Source organism: Carcharodon carcharias, chromosome 7 (assembly GCF_017639515.1).
Source record: "Carcharodon carcharias isolate sCarCar2 chromosome 7, sCarCar2.pri, whole genome shotgun sequence".
NCBI classification, from domain to species: Eukaryota; Metazoa; Chordata; class Chondrichthyes; order Lamniformes; family Lamnidae; genus Carcharodon; species Carcharodon carcharias.
The window spans coordinates 74,873,808-74,895,739 of NC_054473.1; the positions used below are offsets into that span (position 1 = coordinate 74,873,808).

General features: G+C 43.1%; 1 protein-coding gene across 1 annotated transcript in view; it reads left to right on the top strand.

The window, feature by feature from the left end:
* The first annotated feature begins 1,062 nt into the window (after nt 1-1,062).
* Nucleotides 1,063-21,932, top strand: part of ccdc174 (coiled-coil domain containing 174) — a 29,023-nt gene continuing 8,153 nt past the window's right edge. Inside the window, exons 1-6 of the mRNA XM_041192614.1 lie at nt 1,063-1,201; nt 14,004-14,108; nt 14,941-15,041; nt 16,787-16,845; nt 19,585-19,762; nt 20,586-20,681. Coding sequence (XP_041048548.1) covers nt 1,160-1,201; nt 14,004-14,108; nt 14,941-15,041; nt 16,787-16,845; nt 19,585-19,762; nt 20,586-20,681 — 581 coding nt within the window. The 5' untranslated portion in view covers nt 1,063-1,159. The remainder of the gene's footprint in view (nt 1,202-14,003; nt 14,109-14,940; nt 15,042-16,786; nt 16,846-19,584; nt 19,763-20,585; nt 20,682-21,932) is intronic.

Sequence of the window (21,932 nt, forward strand, 5' to 3'; positions counted from 1 at the left end):
TCATAGTCTGAACATTGTTGAACTCAATGTTAAGTCCAGAAGGCTGTAAAGTGCCTAATCGGAAGATGAGTTGCTGTTCCTCCAGTTTGCGTTGGGCTTCACTGGAATATTGCAGCAGACCAAGGACGGACATGTGGGCATGAGAGCAAGATGGTGGTTTGAAATGGCAAACAACAGAAAGGTCTGGGTCTTTATTGCAGACAGACCGAAGGTGTTCCACTGCTATCAGCACTTCATTTATCCCTAACCACCACCATTAACTCCCCCTTTGTCCTTTTGTTCATGACATCATTGTCAATCTCTCCTTTATCCCCACCTATTGCTCGCCTTCTATCCAGCTTCACCTGCTCCACCGCCCTTAAACAGTATAAATTCCATCATGTTTTTACTTCTCTTTAGCTCTGAAGAAGTCATATGGACTTGAAACGTTAACTCTGTTTTCTCTCCATAGCTGCGGTTAGATCTGCTGAGTTTTTCCAGCATTTTCTGTTTATGTTCCTTACAAATAAGGTTGCCAACTGTGATTAAGTGTATTCCTGGAGGTTTCATCACATGACTTGCTCTGATGCAGCAGCCAACACATCCATCTATCTTTGTGACATACTGCCTTCCTTGTCAATTAGAAAGCAAAAGGACTTGCCCAATTGGACGATGCTTGCACTGTCAGCCAGCCTTTCCCCTCATTTTCAATATTTTTATATCTGGCAGAGAGAAATGTTCAAAGAAATTTTTAAAAATCCAATCTTTTTTAATGTCTTGATGACTTTTCTCCAGGGTTGCACACACCAATGTCCTGGAAATTGATCTTCAATTCCTGGAGCCTCCAGGCCAATCCTGGTGGACTGTGGCAACCCTTTACAGAGAGATCAAATCATGGCATGTTATCCTAAAACAATCATCAAAAGAATTTTACTGAATTATGGACACAGATTACATGGCGGTGGTTACATATTACCCTCCCTCGTCGGGGGAGCAATCTGACCTCATTAAGATGGCGGATAGACCGTTAGTCGGTTTAACCTTGGCCCTCAATAGACCTTACTAAAATGGCCGCTTGTCTTACCTGCCAAAAGTTACTTCAACCTCACCAAGATGGCCGCTGCGCTAGGCAACTCAGTTCCCTTGTAGTTTTGTCGGAATTAAGTTAATCCTTTTCGTTATGGACAAGAAAAAGAAAACGTTCGACGTGACGGTAGCGTCGGTGAGTCGCTCTCAGAGCTTGTGGAAAGCGATGCTTCTGGATTGTGTAAATACTAGAGCAGGCCCCATGTCAGTCCCCGGGCTTTCCTGGCTGCTCTGCCTGCTATCTATGTCAGTCTCTGGGTATTGAGACAGCAGAGGGGTCGGTGACTGTTGGAGTACTTTTGGTGCATTTAGCCGGTTTCTATGGCTCATAATGGGAAAAAAATGACTTTTATTCCTTTGATTATCTGAAATATTTCATAAGCTTGGGCTCGTCGAAAACGCTGCTAATTGTACCCTATTTCGCACCATATCCTGTTTCTCTATCCCTGTACTCACTGACCTACACTGGATCCCGCTCTGGCAACACTTTGATTTAAAAATTCTCATCCTTGTTTTCAAGCCCATCCTGGGCCTTGCTCTTTCCTATCTCTGCAATCTTAACCCTTTGAGATATATCTGCTCCTCTAATTCTGGTCCTGTGTGCATCCCCCACTTCTCTTCACCACCATCCCCACCCCCCATTAGCGGCTAAATTCAGCCATCCAGGCCCCAAGCTCAACAATTCACTCATGAAAGTTCCCTGTCTCTCTTCCCCTTAAAGACCCTTTTTACCTGAAGAGCCAGTCTTTTCACCTGTCCTGATCCAGATTTTGCAGTCAGCAGGAAATAAATTGTACATGCTATTCATTATGTTTAGCCCACAATTTTATGGTGGGCTCTTAGAATAATCAGAGAGCTATTTCAGTGCAGTGTCCTTTTACAGGGATTTGTGACCTGTGTGAACAGGGCAAGCAACTGCTTGCCTCTTTGTCAGTCAGATTGAAGAATTCGCACTGAGACATGAAGAGCCTAAACCAGGATGTGTCAGTTAAAATACTTAAATCAATGTAAAATCATGTACAAAGAGTGAAACAAATAGAGGGAAAGAAAGGTAGAACTGAGAGAGGATATAAGAGACAGAAAAAGTTAAAAGAAGTTTTTACATTTCCAAAAATAATTGAAATATGGATGAATAAGATTCCACAATTGTGTAAAAGGAAATTTTCAGTGTTGGAGAGGTTTGGACATAACAGATATCCCTGCTTGTTCTTCTTGACCTGTCTACAACCTTTGACACAGTTGACCACATTATCCTCTCCGACACCTCTCTACTGTCATTCAGCTTGGTAGGATTTGCTCTCATCTGGTTCCATTCTTAGCTATCTAATTATAGCAAGAGAATCACCTGTAATGGCATCTCTTTCCACTCTGGAGTTCTTTAAAGATCTATCCTTGGCTTGTTCCTATTTCTCACCTAGCTGCTGCCTCTATGGGGCTTAAGGTTCTACATACACACTAATGACACCAAGCTCTATTTCACTGCCACTGTCTGTAAATTGTCAGACCGTTGTCAGGCATCCACTACTGCATAACAGAAATTTCCTTCAATTTAAATAGTGGGAAGATCAAAACTATTGTCTTTAATACCTTGCTACTGACTCCATTCTACACCCTTCCAAATGTCTGAACTAGATTGATTGCAAGCTTGGTGTCAAATTGATTCAGAATTGAGCTTCTGACCGCATATCTGCACCATCACTAGACCACCTATTTCCATCTCCATAACATTGTCCGCCTCTGTTACTGCCTCAGCTCATTTGCTGCTGAAACTCTCACCATGCCTTTGTCACATCTTGACTTGACTCTTCCAACGCACTTCTGGTTGGCAAGCTGTAACGAGTGGTGTGTCACAGGGATCAGTCCTGGAAGCACAACTTTTTACAATTTATATAAATGACTTGGATGAAGGAACCAAAGGTATGGTTGCTAAATTTGCTGATGACACAAAGCTAGGTAGGATAGTAAGATGTGAAGAGGACACAGAGGCTACAAAGGGATGTAGATAGATTAAGTGAATGGGTAAAGACCTGGAAAATGGAGTATAATGTGGGAAAGTGTGAATTTGTTTATTTTGACAAGAAAAATTAAAAAGAAGCATATTATTTAAATGGGGAGAGTTTGCAAAGCTCTGAGATGTGGAGGGATCTGGGTGCCCTAGTGCACAATCGCAAAAGGTTAGTATGCAAGTAAAGCAAGTAATTAGGAAAGCTAATAGAATGTTATAATTTATTGCGAGGGGAATTGACTATAAAAGTAGGGAGGTTGTGCTTCAGTTGTGCAGAGCATGGGTGAGACCACATCTGGAGTACTGTATACGGTATCGTTCTCCTTATTTAAGGAAGGAGTAAATACTTTAGAAGCAGTTCAGAGAAGGTTTACTAAACTAATACCTGAATTGAAACAGAATTACCTGGAAAAACTCGGCAGGTCTGGCAGCATCGGCGGAGAAGAAAAGAGTTGACGTTTCGAGTCCTCATGACCCTTCGACAGAACTTGCGTTCGAGTCCAAGAAAGAGTTGAAATATAAGCTGGTTTAAGGTGTGTGTGTGGGGGGCGGAGAGATAGAGAGACAAAGAGGTGGAGGGGGGGGTGGGGGGGTGTGGTTGTAGGGACAAACAAGCAGTGATAGAAGCAGATCATCAAAAGATGTCAACGACAATAGTACAATAGAACACATAGGTGTTAAAATTAAAGTTGGTGATATTATCTAAACGAATGTGCTAATTAAGAATGGATGGTAGGGCACTCAAGGTATAGCTCTAGTGGGTTTTTTTTTATATAATGGAAATAGGTGGGAAAAGGAAAATCTTTATAATTTATTGGAAAAAAAAGGGGAAGGGGGAAACAGAAAGGGGGTGGGGATGGGGGAGGGAGCTTACGACCTAAAGTTGTTGAATTCAATATTCAGTCCAGAAGGCTGTAAAGTCCCTAGTCGGAAGATGAGGTGTTGTTCCTCCAGTTTGCGTTGGGCTTCACTGGAACAATGCAGCAAGCCAAGGACAGACATGTGGGCAAGAGAGCAGGGTGGAGTGTTGAAATGGCAAGCGACAGGGAGGTTTGGGTCATTCTTGCGGACAGACCGCAGGTGTTCTGCAAAGCGGTCGCCCAGTTTACGTTTGGTCTCTCCAATGTAGAGGAGACCACATTGGGAGCAACGGATGCAGTAGACTAAGTTGGGGGAAATGCAAGTGAAATGCTGCTTCACTTGAAAGGAGTGTTTGGGTCCTTGGACGGTGAGGAGAGAGGAAGTGAAGGGGCAGGTATTGCATTTTTTGCATGGGCATGGGGTGGTGCCATAGGAGGGGGTTGAGGAGTAGGGGGTGATGGAGGAGTGGACCAGGGTGTCCCGGAGGGAGCGATCCCTACGGAATGCCGATAAGGGGGGTGAAGGGAAGATGTGTTTGGTGGTGGCATCATGCTGGAGTTGGCGGAAATGGCGGAGGATGATCCTTTGAATGCGGAGGCTGGTGGGGTGATAAGTGAGGACAAGGGGGACCCTATCATGTTTCTGGGAGTGAGGAGAAGGCGTGAGGGCGGATGCGCGGGAGATGGGCCGGACACGGTTGAGGGCCCTGTCAACGACCGTGGGTGGAAAACCTCGGTTAAGGAAGAAGGAGGACATGTCAGAGGAACTGTTTTTGAATGTAGCATCATCGGAACAGATGCGACGGAGGCGAAGGAACTGAGAGAATGGGATGGAGTCCTTACAGGAAGCAGGGTGTGAGGAGCTGTAGTCGAGATAGCTGTGGGAGTCGGTGGGTTTGTAATGGATATTGGTGGACAGTCTATCACCAGAGATTGAGACAGAGAGGTCAAGGAAGGGAAGGGAAGTGTCAGAGATGGACCACGTGAAAATGATGGAGGGGTGGAGATTGGAAGCAAAATTAATAAACTTTTCCAAGTCCTGACGAGAGCATGAAGCGGCACCGAAGTAATCATCGATGTACCGGAGAAAGAGTTGTGGAAGGGGGCCGGAGTAGGACTGCAACAAGGAATGTTCCACATACCCCATAAAAAGACAGGCATAGCTGGGGCCCATGCGGGTACCCATAGCCACACCTTTTATTTGGAGGAAGTGAGAGGAGTTGAAGGAGAAATTGTTCAGTGTGAGAACAAGTTCAGCCAGACGGAGGAGAGTAGTGGTGAATGGGGATTGTTCGGGCCTCTGTTCGAGGAAGAAGCTAAGGGCCCTCAGACCATCCTGGTGGGGGATGGAGGTGGAGAGGGATTGGACGTCCATGGTGAAGAGTAAGCGGTTGGGGCCAGGGAACTGGAAATTGTTGATGTGACGTAAGGTGTCAGAGGAATCACGGATGTAGGTGGGAAGGGACTGGACAAGGGGAGAGAGAAGGGAGTCAAGATAACGAGAAATGAGTTCTGTGGGGCAGGAGCAAGCTGAGACGATCGGTCTACCGGGGCAGTTCTGTTTGTGGATTTTGAGTAGGAGATAGAAGCGGGCGTTCCGAGGTTGGGCGACTATCAGCTTGGAAGCTGTGGGAGGGAGATCCCCAGAGGAGATGAGGTCACTGACAGTCCTGGAAACAATGGCTTGATGTTCAGTGGTGGGGTCATGGTCCAGGGAGAGGTAGGAGGAAGTGTCTGCCAGTTGACGCTCAGCCTCCGCGAGGTAGTGGTCAGTGCGCCAGACAACAACAGCACCACCCTTGTCAGCGGGTTTGATGACAATGTCAGGGTTGGACCTGAGAGAATGGAGTGCAGTAAGTTCAGAGAGAGACAGGTTAGAATGGGTGAGAGGAGCAGAGAAATTACCCGCTGACCTTCCCCTCTCCGATGCTGAACGTTCAGTGCTCAGCAAAGGACTTAGTTTCATACCCTTACGCCCTCACCTAAATGAATTTCGGGCTCGGCATGATACTGAACTCTTCTTCCGCCGTCTTCGTCTCTGGGCTCACTTCTTTGGGCAGGAGTCCTCTCCCAGTTCAACGGATCCTTTTACCCATCTCCAATATTCTCCCTCCACCTGGACCCCTCCCTCTGGATTCTTACCTTCTCTCGATCTTTTCATTGAGAACTGTCGGCGCGACATTAGTCGTCTCAATTTCTCTGCTCCTCTCACCCATTCTAACCTGTCTCTCTCTGAACTTACTGCACTCCATTCTCTCAGGTCCAACCCTGACATTGTCATCAAACCCGCTGACAAGGGTGGTGCTGTTGTCTGGCGCACTGACCTCTACCTCGCGGAGGCTGAGCGTCAACTGGCAGACACTTCCTCCTACCTCTCCCTGGACCATGACCCCACCACTGAACATCAAGCCATTGTTTCCAGGACTGTCAGTGACCTCATCTCCTCTGGGGATCTCCCTCCCACAGCTTCCAAGCTGATAGTCGCCCAACCTCGGACGGCCCGCTTCTATCTCCTACCCAAAATCCACAAACAGAACTGCCCCGGTAGACCGATCGTCTCAGCTTGCTCCTGCCCCACAGAACTCATTTCTCGTTATCTTGACTCCCTTCTCTCTCCCCTTGTCCAGTCCCTTCCCACCTACATCCGTGATTCCTCTGACACCTTACGTCACATCAACAATTTCCAGTTCCCTGGCCCCAACCACTTACTCTTCACCGTGGACGTCCAATCCCTCTACACCTCCATCCCCCACCAGGATGGTCTGAGGGCCCTTAGCTTCTTCCTCGAACAGAGGCCCGAACAATCCCCATCCACCACTACTCTCCTCCATCTGGCTGAACTTGTTCTCACACTAAACAATTTCTCCTTCAACTCCTCTCACTTCCTCCAAATAAAAGGTGTGGCTATGGGTACCCGCATGGGCCCCAGCCAAGCCTGTCTCTTTATGGGGTATGTGGAACATTCCTTGTTGCAGTCCTACTCCGGCCCCCTTCCACAACTCTTTCTCCGGTACATCGATGATTACTTCGGTGCCGCTTCATGCTCTCGTCAGGACTTGGAAAAGTTTATTAATTTTGCTTCCAATCTCCACCCCTCCATCATTTTCACGTGGTCCATCTCTGACACTTCCCTTCCCTTCCTTGACCTCTCTGTCTCAATCTCTGGTGATAGACTGTCCACCAATATCCATTACAAACCCACCGACTCCCACAGCTATCTCGACTACAGCTCCTCACACCCTGCTTCCTGTAAGGACTCCATCCCATTCTCTCAGTTCCTTCTCCTCCGTCGCATCTGTTCCGATGATGCTACATTCAAAAACAGTTCCTCTGACATGTCCTCCTTCTTCCTTAACCGAGGTTTTCCACCCACGGTCGTTGACAGGGCCCTCAACCGTGTCCGGCCCATCTCCCGCGCATCCGCCCTCACGCCTTCTCCTCACTCCCAGAAACATGATAGGGTCCCCCTTGTCCTCACTTATCACCCCACCAGCCTCCGCATTCAAAGGATCATCCTCCGCCATTTCCGCCAACTCCAGCATGATGCCACCACCAAACACATCTTCCCTTCACCCCCCTTATCGGCATTCCGTAGGGATCGCTCCCTCCGGGACACCCTGGTCCACTCCTCCATCACCCCCTACTCCTCAACCCCCTCCTATGGCACCACCCCATGCCCACGCAAAAAATGCAATACCTGCCCCTTCAATTCCTCTCTCCTCACCGTCCAAGGACCCAAACACTCCTTTCAAGTGAAGCAGCATTTCACTTGCATTTCCCCCAACTTAGTCTACTGCATCCGTTGCTCCCAATGTGGTCTCCTCTACATTGGAGAGACCAAACGTAAACTGGGCGACCGCTTTGCAGAACACCTGTGGTCTGTCCGCAAGAATGACCCAAACCTCCCTGTCGCTTGCCATTTCAACACTCCACCCTGCTCTCTTTCCCACATGTCTGTCCTTGGCTTGCTGCATTGTTCCAGTGAAGCCCAACGCAAACTGGAGGAACAACACCTCATCATCTGACTAGGGACTTTACAGCCTTCTGGACTGAATATTGAATTCAACAACTTTAGGTCGTAAGCTCCCTCCCCCATCCCCACCCCCTTTCTGTTTCCCCCTTCCCCTTTTTTTTCCAATAAATTATAAAGATTTTCCTTTTCCCACCTATTTCCATTATATAAAAAAAAACCCACTAGAGCTATACCTTGAGTGCCCTACCATCCATTCTTAATTAGCACATTCGTTTAGATAATATCACCAACTTTAATTTTAACACCTATGTGTTCTATTGTACTATTGTCGTTGACATCTTTTGATGATCTGCTTCTATCACTGCTTGTTTGTCCCTACAACCACACCCCCCCACCCCCCCCCCCCCACCTCTTTGTCTCTCTATCTCTCCGCCCCCCACACACACACCTTAAACCAGCTTATATTTCAACTCTTTCTTGGACTCGAACGCAAGTTCTGTCGAAGGGTCATGAGGACTCGAAACGTCAACTCTTTTCTTCTCCGCCGATGCTGCCAGACCTGCTGAGTTTTTCCAGGTAATTCTGTTTTTGTTTTGGATTTCCAGCATCCGCAGTTTTTTTGTTAATACCTGAATTGGGTGGGTTGTCTTATGAGGAAAGGTTGGACAGGTTAGGCTTGTATCCACTGGAGTTTAGAAGAAGGAGAGGCGACTTGATTGAAATATGTAAGATCCTGATGGGTCTTGACAGGGTGGATGTGGAGAGGATGTTTCCTCTTGTGGGCGAATCTAGTGCTAGAGGCCACTGTTTAAAATTAAGGAGTCGCTCATTTAGGACAAAGATGAGAAATTTTTTCTGGGCGTTGTGAATCTTTGGAACTCTCTTTCTCAAAAGGCGGTGGAAACAGAGTCTTTGAATATTTTTAAGGCAGAGGTAAATAGATTCTTGAAAAGCAAGGGGGGTGAAAGATTATCAGGGGTAGGTGGGGCTGAGACTTTGAGGTTACGATCAGATCAGTCATGATCTCATTGAATGGCAGAGCAGGCTCAATGGGTCAAGTGGCCTATTCCTACTTCATATGTTCTGACCAACCCCTAGGGTTCTGCCCTCCGTTAACTTGAGGTCATCCAAAACTCTTGCCTGTGTCGTAATTTGCTCCATTTTCAGTTCCTTAACCCCTGTGCTTGCTGACCTACATTGACTCCCAGGGAAGCAATGTCTTGAATTTAGAATTCTCATCCTTATTTTCACATCCCTCCATGGCCTTGCTCCTTTCCTATCTCTAATCTCCTTTAGCCCGGAACCCTCGGAGATCTGCGCTCTTCTAATTCTGGCCTCTTATGCATCCCCAGTTTTAATTGCTCCAGCATTGGTGGGCTGTGCCTTGTGTTGCCTCCGCTCCATGCTCTGGAATTTACTCCTTACAACTCTTCATCTCTCTACCTTGCTTCCTCCTTTAAGACAGCCCTTAAAACCCCCTTTTTTGACTAAGTTTTTGGTCATCTACCTTAATATCTCCTTTGGTGTCTCGGTATCAAATTTTGTTTTATAATGCTCCTTTGAAGTGCCTTGGGACTTTTATTACATTATGAGTGCTGTATCAATATAAGCTGTTGTAGTAATTAGGATTTATCACACCAGTCAAAATTCACTTGCAGTTGAATGGACAAGCTGGTGTCTTTTTTTGAGTATCTAGTGAGTATGTACCACAACTTCAGCCCTTTCACATGTTTTAGAAGCGAGTCTATCAGCAAAGTACCAGTGTGATGAAGCTTGTGGAGGACCAGGGAAAATTAGACATTAGCTTTGATTTCTGGATTATGTGCTTAAGTCCTGAAGTAGGGCTTGAACGTTCACTCATGGGAAAGAGTGCTACGATTGAGCCAGGGGTGACACTAAGTCAGTGTAATGCGTTCCTGATTGTTATCCAGTGAATTCTGCTAGAAAATGTATCTGTGTGACTGTACAAGTTTTGGCTTAGCTGTGATGCCTCTCTGTCAGTTGAGTAGGTTGCAGTTGGTCATTGTTTTGACTTTCACGCAAAGAATGGCCACTATAGCTAAGTTATATATAGAGTGGCATTACCCAACGTCAAGCAATACTTTTGTGAAGGGAAAATTGAAATGGTTGGGAAAATTTGGACTTTTTTTGTAGAGCAAATAACTTTACATTTGCCTTTCCCACATCAGCCAACCTTATGGTTTCTCTGAGTAAGATTGTCAATTTAATAGCAGCTGGCATTTTTCTGCTGATAGGCTAAGGCATGAGGCATTTCAATCCTCCTCACCTACTGACAGTTGTCTAGTCTGAGTAACCATGAAGGCTGTTTTTCTGAGATGAAAAATTAAGTCGCTTTCATGATCTATAAATAACTATATAACGAAATGTCTTCCACTATTAGGTAGCTGTCATATCCAGTTGCATCACACTGTCCCATCATACTCGAATTGTCACATTTGGAAAGTATCTGCCACGCCTTGGGTGTCACACTTGTCACTGGAGCCAACATTGTGACTGAAATAAATGATTATTAACCAGATTATTAACTGACCAACAACTGATTGGTTTAAGTTTCAGCGCACAGGTTGCAAGGCTGCCAGCAAACCACTATGAAGCAGCAAAGTAAAACAGCAATTAAAAGGGAGATAGAACAAACCTGGGAACTACAGATCAGTCAGCTTACTGTCATTGATAGGAAAGATACTGGAATCTATACTAAAAGAAGCGATCAAAGGGCATCTAGTGACAGAAAATATGATGACAATAGTGTAGAATTTTGAAAGGCTAAGTCATGGTTTAACTAACTACTCTTTCCATTACCACATAAAGTAGACAAGGGTAATGCAGTAAATGTCAAATGCATAGATTTTGAAAAATCTTTGATAAGGTACCACATGATAGAGTTGTAGCAAAGACTAGGACTTGACTTCAGGAGACAAATACCTGAGCAGACAGCAAATTGGCTTAAAAAGTAGAAAGCAGAGTAGTTACAAAAGGTAGTTACTCAAATGGGAGAAAGGTAGAAAGTATTGTTCAACAAAAATCAGTGCTGGAACCACTTAAACATAATCTGCATTAACACTTTGGATTTAAAAGTAAGAGACACAATATCAACATTTGTGGATGATACTAAACTGGGGCTATGGCTCACACTGAGGAAGAATGCAATCTAATATGCAATTAAAAACTTGTAGATTGAGTAGTTAATTGGCAAATGAGCATTAACATAGATAAATGTGAGGTGATACATGCTGGTAGGAAAAATAGAACCATCGCCTATAGCTTAGAAAATATAAAAACGTGTAAGGTAGAGGAACAATGGATTCGAGGGATACTGGTAAATAAATGATTAAAAGCAGCATTGCAGGTCAGCAAAGCAATTAAAAATTATAATAGGCACTGGGGTTTATTTATAAGAATATGGATTTCTAAAGTTGTGGAGTTATGTTAACCTTGTATAGGACCCTGGTCAGGCTGCACTTGGAGTACTGTGCACAGTTCTGAACTCCATATTGTTCATTCACTGTTGCTGGGGTAAAATCCTGGAACTTCCTCCCTAACAGCACTGTGGGTGTACCTACACCACATGGACTGCAGCAGTTCAAGAAGGCAGCTCACCACCACCTTCTCAAGGGCAATTAGGGATGGGCAGTAAATGCTGGCCTAGTCAGCAAAGACCACATCCCGTGAATACATTTTTTAAAAAAGGCACTAGAGAAAGTGCAAAAAATATTTACAAAGATGATACCAGGGCTGAGAGTTTATGGCTATCAAGAAAGATTTCTTTAGAAGAAAGAAGATATAGAGGTGACCTAATTAAATATTTAATATTTCAAGTCTGTACCACTCCTCTTCAGAATCTTTAAAATTAATAATGGGTTGGATAGGATAGTTTGGAGAGAATGTTTCCACTTTGGGAGAATCCAAAATTAGGGCCATAAATACAAGATAGTCACAAATAAATTCAATAGGAAAATAAAAATACACCTCTGTACTGAGAATGGTTAGAATGTGGAGCTCACGATCACAAGTCATGTTTGAAGCACATAGCTTAGATACTTTCAAAAGGAAACTAGACAAGTACATGAAAGAAAAGGGAATAGAAAGATCTGCTAAGGCTAAGCTGAGGCAGATCGAATGGGTGAAGACTCTAAATACACAGACACGTGGACCCTGTAAGCTGTTGTGCTGTATGTAAGAACCATATAGCAAACAGAGAGTTACAGTTGAATAAACCAGCCCTTTGATTTCCTATTAGCAGCCACATTGCTTCCAATTATGTCACATTTACAGTAAGCAAAAAAAAAATAATTCTGGAAAAAGTTACTAAACTTCCCTGTAAAAGTTCCTTTACTGCCATAGAAATGCATTCCAGCAACTTTCCAAGCAGGCCAGCCACTTTCCTGGGCTTTGGTTGGCTTTTGTTTCATTTCCAGAGATGAGGTTTATCTAGTGCTTCCCTCCTGATCTTTTGCAAAGTTAAGGTTTCCCTAACAAACTTTTTTGCTATTGCATACTTGCCTCAGAGCTGTTTCTTCTGGGCTCTTGTGCACAAACACAAGCTCTGCTTAGTGGCGATTTTTACGTTACCTGTTGCCCTAGAATGACTACATTTTGCTTCCTTGCACTCAGCTCTCTGTAATTGCCTCCCCAGCTTGCTGTCACCTCTTGCTCTGTGCGAGCGCCATTTGGTTCCCTGCAGCTTCTTCGAGAAAAAATGGTACTTATGAAGCACCTTTCATGACCTCAAAGTGTGACAAAGTGCTTTACAGTCAATTAAGTACTTTTTAAAGTGCAATCACTATTGTAATGCAGTACAGAGCAGCCAGCTCCCACAAACATCAATCAGATAATGAGCAGATAATCTGTTATAGTGATGTTGAAAGGGTCTTGTGCAGCAGTTCCCCAAGGTTTGCAGGGTAACGTGGTAGGCAGCTGATCGAATGTGAGTAACCCACCACCCCACTTATAAAGGCACAATAGGAGAGTTCAATCCAGACCAGTTATAGAGCAGTTCACAGGGGTAGGTCACCAGTCAACTTGACATTTAATGTTGAGCAAGGAACCCACTGTCCTATTGATTCAAATCTTCTGTCAGATGCAAGAGAATAATAAAGTGGAAACAAATAAAATAACCTGTTTTTAGAAAATATCAATTACAATAATCATTCAAAATTGAACAAAATCTTGTTAAGCCGAGCAAAATGAATGAAAGTAAGGAAGATAGATATTTGTGTAGCACCTTTTGTAGCCTTGGGATGTTCCAAAGCTCTTTAAAACCAACAAACTGCCTACCTTGAAATGTAGACGGTGTTGTTGCTGACAAGCATACATCCAATTGGTATACAAATATTGGCCACGATATTGGGTAAGCTCCCTGTTGTTTTTGAATGGTGCCAGTGGATCTTTTGCATCCACCTGAAGAGGCCTCAATTTAAGCTGTCATCTAAAACATGGTACCTCCGAGGGTGCAGTTGTCCCTGAGTACTACGTCTCTAGATTGTGTTTTACAGTCCTGGTGTGGGGTGTAAACTCACAGCCTTCACAAGCTCAAAGGCAGGAGTGCTTCCACTTAGCCATATGAATAGGAGTAGGCTATTCAGTTCCTTGAGCCTGTTCCACTATTCAATATGATCATGGTTGATCCATATGTCAACTTGAGGTTTCATTCAGAGCACCACCAGGTGGCACTCACATCAAATATTTAATGTGCCTCCTTAAACACTTTGGGCAATATTATTCAGTTTTCATTTTAACCTAACGGTGCTTTGCAACTCATCTAACAATAAAGATAAAGTTACAGTGTATTTATTACTATTATGTATAGAGTTCTGGGGAGAAAGAAAATTATTTCCTCATAACCAGCAATCTGTCATGTTTGGTTTTAATAAGCCAAAGGTTTGGCCTTTCCAAAACGATATCTGTGATAAAAACATGCCTATCACATTGGTTGGCATCAAAACATGAGGTCCACTGTCTTTGAGGGCAATACAAAATTCTTCTCTGTCCTCATGTATTCTGCAATTGTCAGGTTTTTAATTTCTGAATTGTTTCAACAATCTCATCTCATGATCTATTTTTAAACAATTGTGTGTTGTAGTTGGTGGATCTGAAGGCAGAACTTTATCGGAAACAGGAGGAGTTCAAGCAGGATAAACTACTGAAAGAAGCAGGGGCGCCATTTAAAGCCAAGCCAGTCAACAAGGTATGAGAGCTCTCTGTCACTATTGCTAATTGAGGTCTTGCTATTAATGGTAATTAACCTGACTTGCTGAGCTAGGGAAAGCACCCAGCAGTACAATTTTCTCCTTTCAGTTCCATTTGGAGAGGGCACAGTAGCTAAATTGAGAATATCAATCAAGATATTTTCATATTGAGGTGCATTGGCTTATGTGTGATTTTCATTTTCCTTTCATAGTATTTGTGCCAGTATTTGACAGGAACCTGGTGATCGCATTGCAAAATATAGTTCCTGGATGATGCGCTTCATGGTGACCTTAAATTCTTCTGGAAAAACGTTGCACTTTGGGCTTTCTCAGTCAGCTAGGTTTTATTTAGTTTTTCTGTTGCTGTATGACAAGCATCTTCCCTCTCACCAAATGGACAAGGAGGGATTTGCTCCCAGGTTTGTGTCCTTCTCACTATATAGCTGTAGTATGGGAGATTTCATCCTTCAATTGCTGCTTGTAAGCCAATCCTGGCTAACCATTGTCCCATATCCAAACCATTTGAGGTTGCAGCTGAGGTACATTGCTAGTGCAGCCCAGAGGATCTTTATTCTGCATCTAACCTGTGCTGTACCTGACCCAGGTGTATTTGATAGTGGCAACCTGATTACAGGTCTCTCCAACTAACACCCCTCGCCTTGATGAGCAGAAATAAACTTCTCAAAATAAATAATCATCACTCTCTGTACATTCTCTGACACAAAAGTTGCCTTATGCTCCTCCATAATTTAACAGTCATTGCCTTACAACGTGTTCTATACTTTTTGAGATGCAGAGAAATGTTAAACTGATGATCTATAAATTTAACAGAAGCCGAGTATCTGGATCAAGCAAAATGCAGGTGTTTTAGATCGGGCTGAGAAGGATATAGAAGAAAGTATTGAAGAACAGAAGACTCTCGATAAATCAAAGTAAGAGTTTTAACTGGAATTGATCTTTATTGTGAGTCAAAGTCCCAGGAAGGCATATTGTCAATAACTATTCAGTGACACTTAGGCAATTGAATGTGACATCTTTTGATTATCTGCTCCTATCACTGCTTGCTTGTCCCTACAACCACACCACCCCCCTCCACTTCTCTCTCTCTCTCTCCCCCCCCCCCCCTCCCCCCCAACCTTAAACCAGCCTATATTTCACCCCTCTCCTTGGATTCACCCAGTTCTGCTGAAGGGTCATGAGGACTCGAAACATCAACTCTTTTCTTCTCCGCTGATGCTGCCTGACCTGCTGAGTTTTTCCAGGTAATTCTGTTTTTGAATTGAATGTTATATCCCATTCCAGTTACCTACTAAAATGCACTGGTATTGAAAGGGGAGGATTGTCAAGGGCTTCTGACTGAAGTGGAGTACACTGCAATTTACCATGACATGGTCAGGCATGTATTCATTCTTGCGATTTTCTCTCCTTTCGAGGGAGGCGGGCAGAGGTAGAGAACTTGGAAGAGTGGATCTAGCAGCAGAAGAGCATATAATAAAATAATATGACTGAAACTCATAAAGGTGCAAAATTATCAATTAGTGTTGTTAATAGACCACCTCTGCAATGCGAGCAGGCAATGATCTGATGATGTTTGAACAGATGAGGAACAATGTTGGTTGTGGGAGATTTCAACATTTGGCCAAGGAATGGACAAATATATTCAAACCTGGCCGCTGCTTATTGAGTCCCACAGCAGCATGGATAAGATCAGTAACTTAATGGAGCAGGATTTAAATCTGTCTGTTTCTTCATTGACACTGGGCTGTGCCACTCTACAGATGTTAGCCTCAAAAAGTCCAATGTTTGAAAACTGCTCCCTTATCTCGGTGTTGCTTCCCGCATTGTTGCCTGATAGTCAATTCCTCTCATGTCTTTAACTTCCAGCCTCTATCTCTCTCGCTGACACAACCTTTCTTTTCCTCATTATTATAAAGCATTCTGACATGTCATCCTGTCTGTGAGGAGTGCTTTATAATGTAAGTGGGTAACTCTCTTACTTTGTTGATGCTGTTTTCTGGGCTTCTCAGATATTCTTCTTATTCTCTCCAAATACTCTTCCTCCTCACGCCATCTTCATCTTTTAACTCCTTTCTTTCAACCTCTGTGGTGTCCTGCATTTTAGACTGTGGCTCTTCACTTTGGTTCCTTAATTTAAAAAGAACCAATTGAAAGACTTGCATTTACACAGCACCTTTCACACTTTATAGGCAATTAAATGCATTTTTAAAAATTGTTGTCTTATACTTTATAAGTGTTATACTTTAGGAAATGTGGCAGCTAATTTGTGCACAGCAAGATCTCACAAGCAGCAATGTGATGCTGACCAGATAATCTATATTTTTAATAATGTTGGTTGTGGGACAAATATTAGCTATTGTACCAGAGAGAACGTTATCTTTGACATAATGCCATGTGATTTTTAATGTTCACCTGAGAAAGCAAATGGAGTCTTGGGTTAAGGTCCCATCCAAAAAACAGTACCTCCAACTCCTTCAGCAGCCAAATGGAATGGTAAGCCTGGATTTTGTGCTCACGGTTCCGAACTGCGGCTCTTTCAAAAAAGGGATTTCCTTTCAAAAGAATGCTCTGTGATAGAGTGTTTATGCTGTGTTGTAAAATGCTATGCTGATGCCTTGTGTTAACTACTGTAGACTAAATTAATTTGTGCTTTCTTTAGGCAGAGATTGGAGGAAAAAGCAAAACTTTATGAACAAATGACAAAAGGGAACTTGCCAGGTAATTTGGATTGTGGTTTCTAAGTTTTGTTCAAATACTTCCATTTAACTCTTGATTTTAAAAAAAGCAAACACATCTTTAGTTGTGACATGATTTTGGAAGGTCTCAATCTAAAGTTTGAAACTCATCTGGGTCTGCCTGATAATAGGAGCCTGAAATTGAAAGTGTTCTATTCTCCAGTGCCATCTCTCATTTTGATGAGTGCAAAGTCACATAAAATACTGAAAAACAAGGAGCCTTCGTTGCTTAATCTCTTATAACATGCTGCAGAATGATGTCAGTTAGGCTATTGATAGTTCTGGTTGTCTGCTTCTATTGGTTGGGTTCTCACTGTGTTGGCCATTTTGTCAGTGCATGCCAGTGTTGCGAATCTGCGCTAAGCATGTACTTTTTTTTTCCTATTTTTTTTTTTCACGTTCTGCAGTTCTCCCTCTGCCAGCTCCATGAGCTACAGTTTGTTGACTTGTTCCCACTGAGTGGCATTCCAGACAGTCTGCGAGCAGGAGTGAACAAGGCTGCCTCATTGTGCCTCCTATAGGCAAAGAACCTTGTTCCCATGTGACTGTGATTTTTACAACAACAACTTGAATTTATGCACCACCTTTAACATACTATATCAGGCTTGCCCAACCTTTTCAAGCAGGGGGCCACATTTCAAAGTTTTTCTCACTCAAGTGGCTGATGAGCAAATTTTGGAAAGAGAAAGTTTGGCACAATGTTAAACATGAACTTCAAAAGAGCTGAGGTGTGAAAATAATGAGTAACAAATACAGGTGAGTACTAGAGCGTAATAAGCTTTGTGTGGCGGGATTGACATAAGAGGAGAGATTGAGTTGGTTAGGATTATATTCGCTGGAGTTCAGAAGAATGAGGGGGGATCTTATAGAAACCTATAAAATTTTAACAGGACTAGACAGGGTAGATGCAGGAAGGATGTTCCCGATGGTGGGGTAGTCCTGAACCAGGGGTCACAGTTTGAGGATACGTGATAGATCATTTGAGACTGAGATGAGGAGAAATTTCTTCACCCAGAGAATGGTGAGCCTGTGGAATTTGCTACCACAGAAGGTAGTTGAGACCAAAACATTGTATATTTTCAAGAAGGAGTTAGATATAGTTCTTGGGGCGAAAGGGATCAAAGGATATGGGGAGAAAGCGGGAGCAGGCTATGGAGTTGGATGATCAGCCATGATCATAATGAATGGTGGAGCAGGCTCGAAGGGCTGAAAAGCCTGCTCCTGTTTTCTATGTTTCTATGTGTCAGGCTCACTCCTAGTCTCGGGGAATGAGCTGGACATCCGCTCTATATGACAGAGCCCTGCCCCGCCAGCGCATCCGCTCCCTGGGCCCTGCCCCGCCAGCGCCTCCGCTCCCTGGGCCCCACCTCGCTGGCGCCTCCGCTCCCTGGGCCCCGCTCCACCTAGTGAACCTACCAGCAGTAAACGTGGGAGAGAAACGGCCTGTGAGTGGAGGAGTGACTCCATGCAGAATCTTCCATTCAAACTTATTTCTTTGGCTGGCATTTTGAAAACTGGCTCGGAGGGTGCATAGTGGGGCGTCACTGGCTGTATGTTAGACAAGCCTGTACTACATGGTCTATCCCAAGGCATTTCACAGGAGAGTTATCAAACAAAGTTTTAAGCCGAGCCCCACAGGGAAGTAATAGGAATGGAGGAGAGGTTTAAGAAGGGAAATTCAGATCTTAGGGTCTAGGCAGCTGAAAACTGGCCACGAGTGGTGGAGCAGTGAAAATCTGCAATGCACAAGAGGTCAGTATTGGAGTGGTGCAGAGATCAGTAATATAATTTGCAATTCATGTGCTCTTAATGGAATTGATAGGGTAAATAGAGAGAAACCAATTCCTCTGCTGGAGGAGGCCAGAACAATTGGACATGATCTTAAAATTAGAGCTCGGCCCTTTAGGAGTGAAGTCAGGATATGCTTCTTCACACAAAGGACAGTGGAAATCTGAGAACTCTCTTTTAAGACTCCAGAAAGCAGTTGGTGAAAGATAAGAATTAGAGTCAGTTTTTACACACTTTATTTTTTATTTATAGAATTACACTTACAAGGATCACCTCCTAACCCAACAATCACAATTTCAGTCTGTTTCTATTGATAGGTACGCAAGTGAATCCCTAGTTAATGCCCACCGCATGCATACAATTAATATACAATTACCATTCTCACCAAAAAGCTGTTGAGGCTAGTTCATTTTAACATTTCAAAACTGAAATTGCGTTTTGATGATATCTTCTTGAAATATTAACTCTGTTTCTCTCTCCACAGATTTTGCCTAACCTGCTGAGTATTCCCACCATTTTCTGTTTTTATTTCAGATTTCCAACGTCTGTGGTGTTTTGCTTTTGACCAGTTTTTGTTTGGCAGGGATGTTAAATGGGTAAATGGAGTTAAGACACAGATCAGCAATAATCTGATTGCCAGAATGGGCTCAAGGTGTTGAATTGACCTATCCTTTCTGCATCTGGGGCTGCCATTCTGTACAGAATTTAAAGAAAGATGGAATGCAGTCTGAATTGGAGTTTTTTTTAAAGAAACTGCCATGTAAAAAGAAAACGTAAAACCAAATGGTGTTGGCTTTATTTTGACCAGAGCTAATTGCTCCTAATGTATAGTAAAGTATGACTTTTTAAATCTCAAATTACCAATAATTGTTTTTTTAAAAATTTATCTCTGCCCTTCTTAATACAAAACGGACACCCCACTATCCTGTACCAGATGAAGAAACAGAAAGCATGTACTTAGTAGATTTCACACAGAAGATTTTTGACAAGCAGAAACAGTTGCAGGCTCTACGTGAGAGCGAGGCAGCAAAGAAGACAGCGAAGAGTGAGAAAGATGAGGATGCAGTGCCTGAGTCTGAACTTCCACCACCACCGAACCCTGATGAGGAATGGTGAGAATCTAGAATATGGGGGAGAAATCTATAGTATCCTAAAATTTCAATTTGCAAATGTTTATACTTGAAGCTGCAAGAAACATTCTAAATCCCTGGCACTGTTAATCTTGTAGGAATGCATTAAGAGTCTTCAGTCAGCTACATTTCATTTTGTTGGGTTTATAATGCCCCAAGGAAGTGATACTGAAAGTGTGAATGTGCAGAGAGCTCATAGGGACATGGCTAAGCCTGTCTGGAAAACCCCCAATAGCCTGACACACTCTGTCTAGGATTACATCTTAACAATGGTCCATCCATCGAGATACTGAAATACTAACAATGCCTGTTTTAATGTGTGTATGGTCACTTCAGGAGAGAGCTTAAAGATTCTCTTTAAATTTTGGTGTTCAGATAGCATCCATTTTAAAACTTTTCTTTTGTGCTTTGTCATTTTAAGGCCTGGCTTAAATTATGTTCTTGATTTCCCCTGCCAGACATCCAGGGAGTTCTATATTGTTATAATTATTAATTAGATATATTATCCAATTTAATATTTATCTTAAAAGTGTACACATGACTTACATTTGTGTCAGCTTTTATTTTGGGTAGGAGACCATAAGACATAGGAGCAGAAATTAGGCCATTCGGCCCATCGAGTCTGCTCCGCTATTCAATCATGGGTGATAAGTTTCTCAACCCCATTCTCACGCCTTCTCCCCGTAACCTTTGATCCCCTTATCAATCAATTAAATAGCAGTTTGAACTAAAAGCTGTACTTTTCTGTGTGCTTCCCTCTACACACCTCCCCATCCCCTCCTCCCCCCACCACCCCCATCCCCAGGATTGACTATGTGGATTCTTTAGGCCGATCCAGAAGATGCATGAAGAAAGATTTGTCAGGACTACTTGCTATGGATAAAGATCTAAAAGGATCAAGGTAACATGAGTAAATAAAATTGAAATTATTCTTTTATTTCAGAGTTCCAGCATCCACAGTATTTTGCATTTGTAGCCATGAATAATGTGCCTTTAGGAAGAACGAGCTACAGGAATGGAGGCAGTGATAGATACTTCGAGTTTTTTTTTATCTTTTCATGGGATGTGGGCTAGGCCAGCATTTTGTTGCCCATCCCTGGTTGTCCTTGAGAATAGGGTAAGGGTGCTGCACCTTGTAGGAATAGCCAGGTATTTGGATTGATTATTCAGAACATACATACACCTTTATAATCTTTCTTTCTAAGCAAAATGTTTGTGCCTGAATGATCAGTATTGGTGTCGGAAATTGGAACGTTTCTCCACTTTAGTACCTGTTAATGCATGTGCTGTGTGTTCCTAGTTCTATGACAAAGCTTTCTGTGCAATCCTTCAGGCAGTGTCCCATTTGTAGTTATATTAATGGAGAGATACATTGTTGAAGGCTCGGTCCTTTGAATGAAATGTTGAACCAGCAATCTCGTTTGCTTCCTCTAGTGTGCTCTAAAGGTTCCATGTTACGTGAGGAACAGGAAATTTTCCTGGTTCCCTGGTCAAAATTCCTCCCAAATCACATCACCAAAAGCAGATTGGTTAATTATTTGGATCTTGGCTGTTTGTGGGATGCAGAATATCTGACATATTTCCCTATGTAACAGTCCTTGCTCTTCAGAAATTATCCACATGTAAGCACTATGGAGAGCTTTGACCTGATAGGGTGCATTATGGATTTGAGTTTTTTTTGTTAACCTTAACCTGAAAAACATTCTTTATTTGTACCTAGAGTGACATTTACATTTCAGTAATCTAGTGGCCTCTTGAATAAGACTACCAATTTACTGCTAAATTCTGGGCAGTTGTATCTGTGGATTCATGCTCACAAGCTACTGGGTTGAAACAGTTGCAGAATCATTCACTGGGACCTTTCCAGCTGATAAAAAGGGGAGATTGTTAATTCATCAGTCTGGACTTGAATGCCATTCCTGATGGTGGGTTATGACAATGTCCTTTCATCCCTAAGGGTGATTGTTAACAGTATGTTAATTATATTTGCATTAGGGTACTTGGGTGAAGGGCATTGTTTAATTAAGTACTATGATCACATATAAATAGGAGACAGTTGGGACACTGGGTGGAAGGAGAGCTATGAGACTGAACAAAGTCAATAAACCCTGAACAAAGTCAATAAACCCTCTCAGTAAAGAAAAACTCTGTA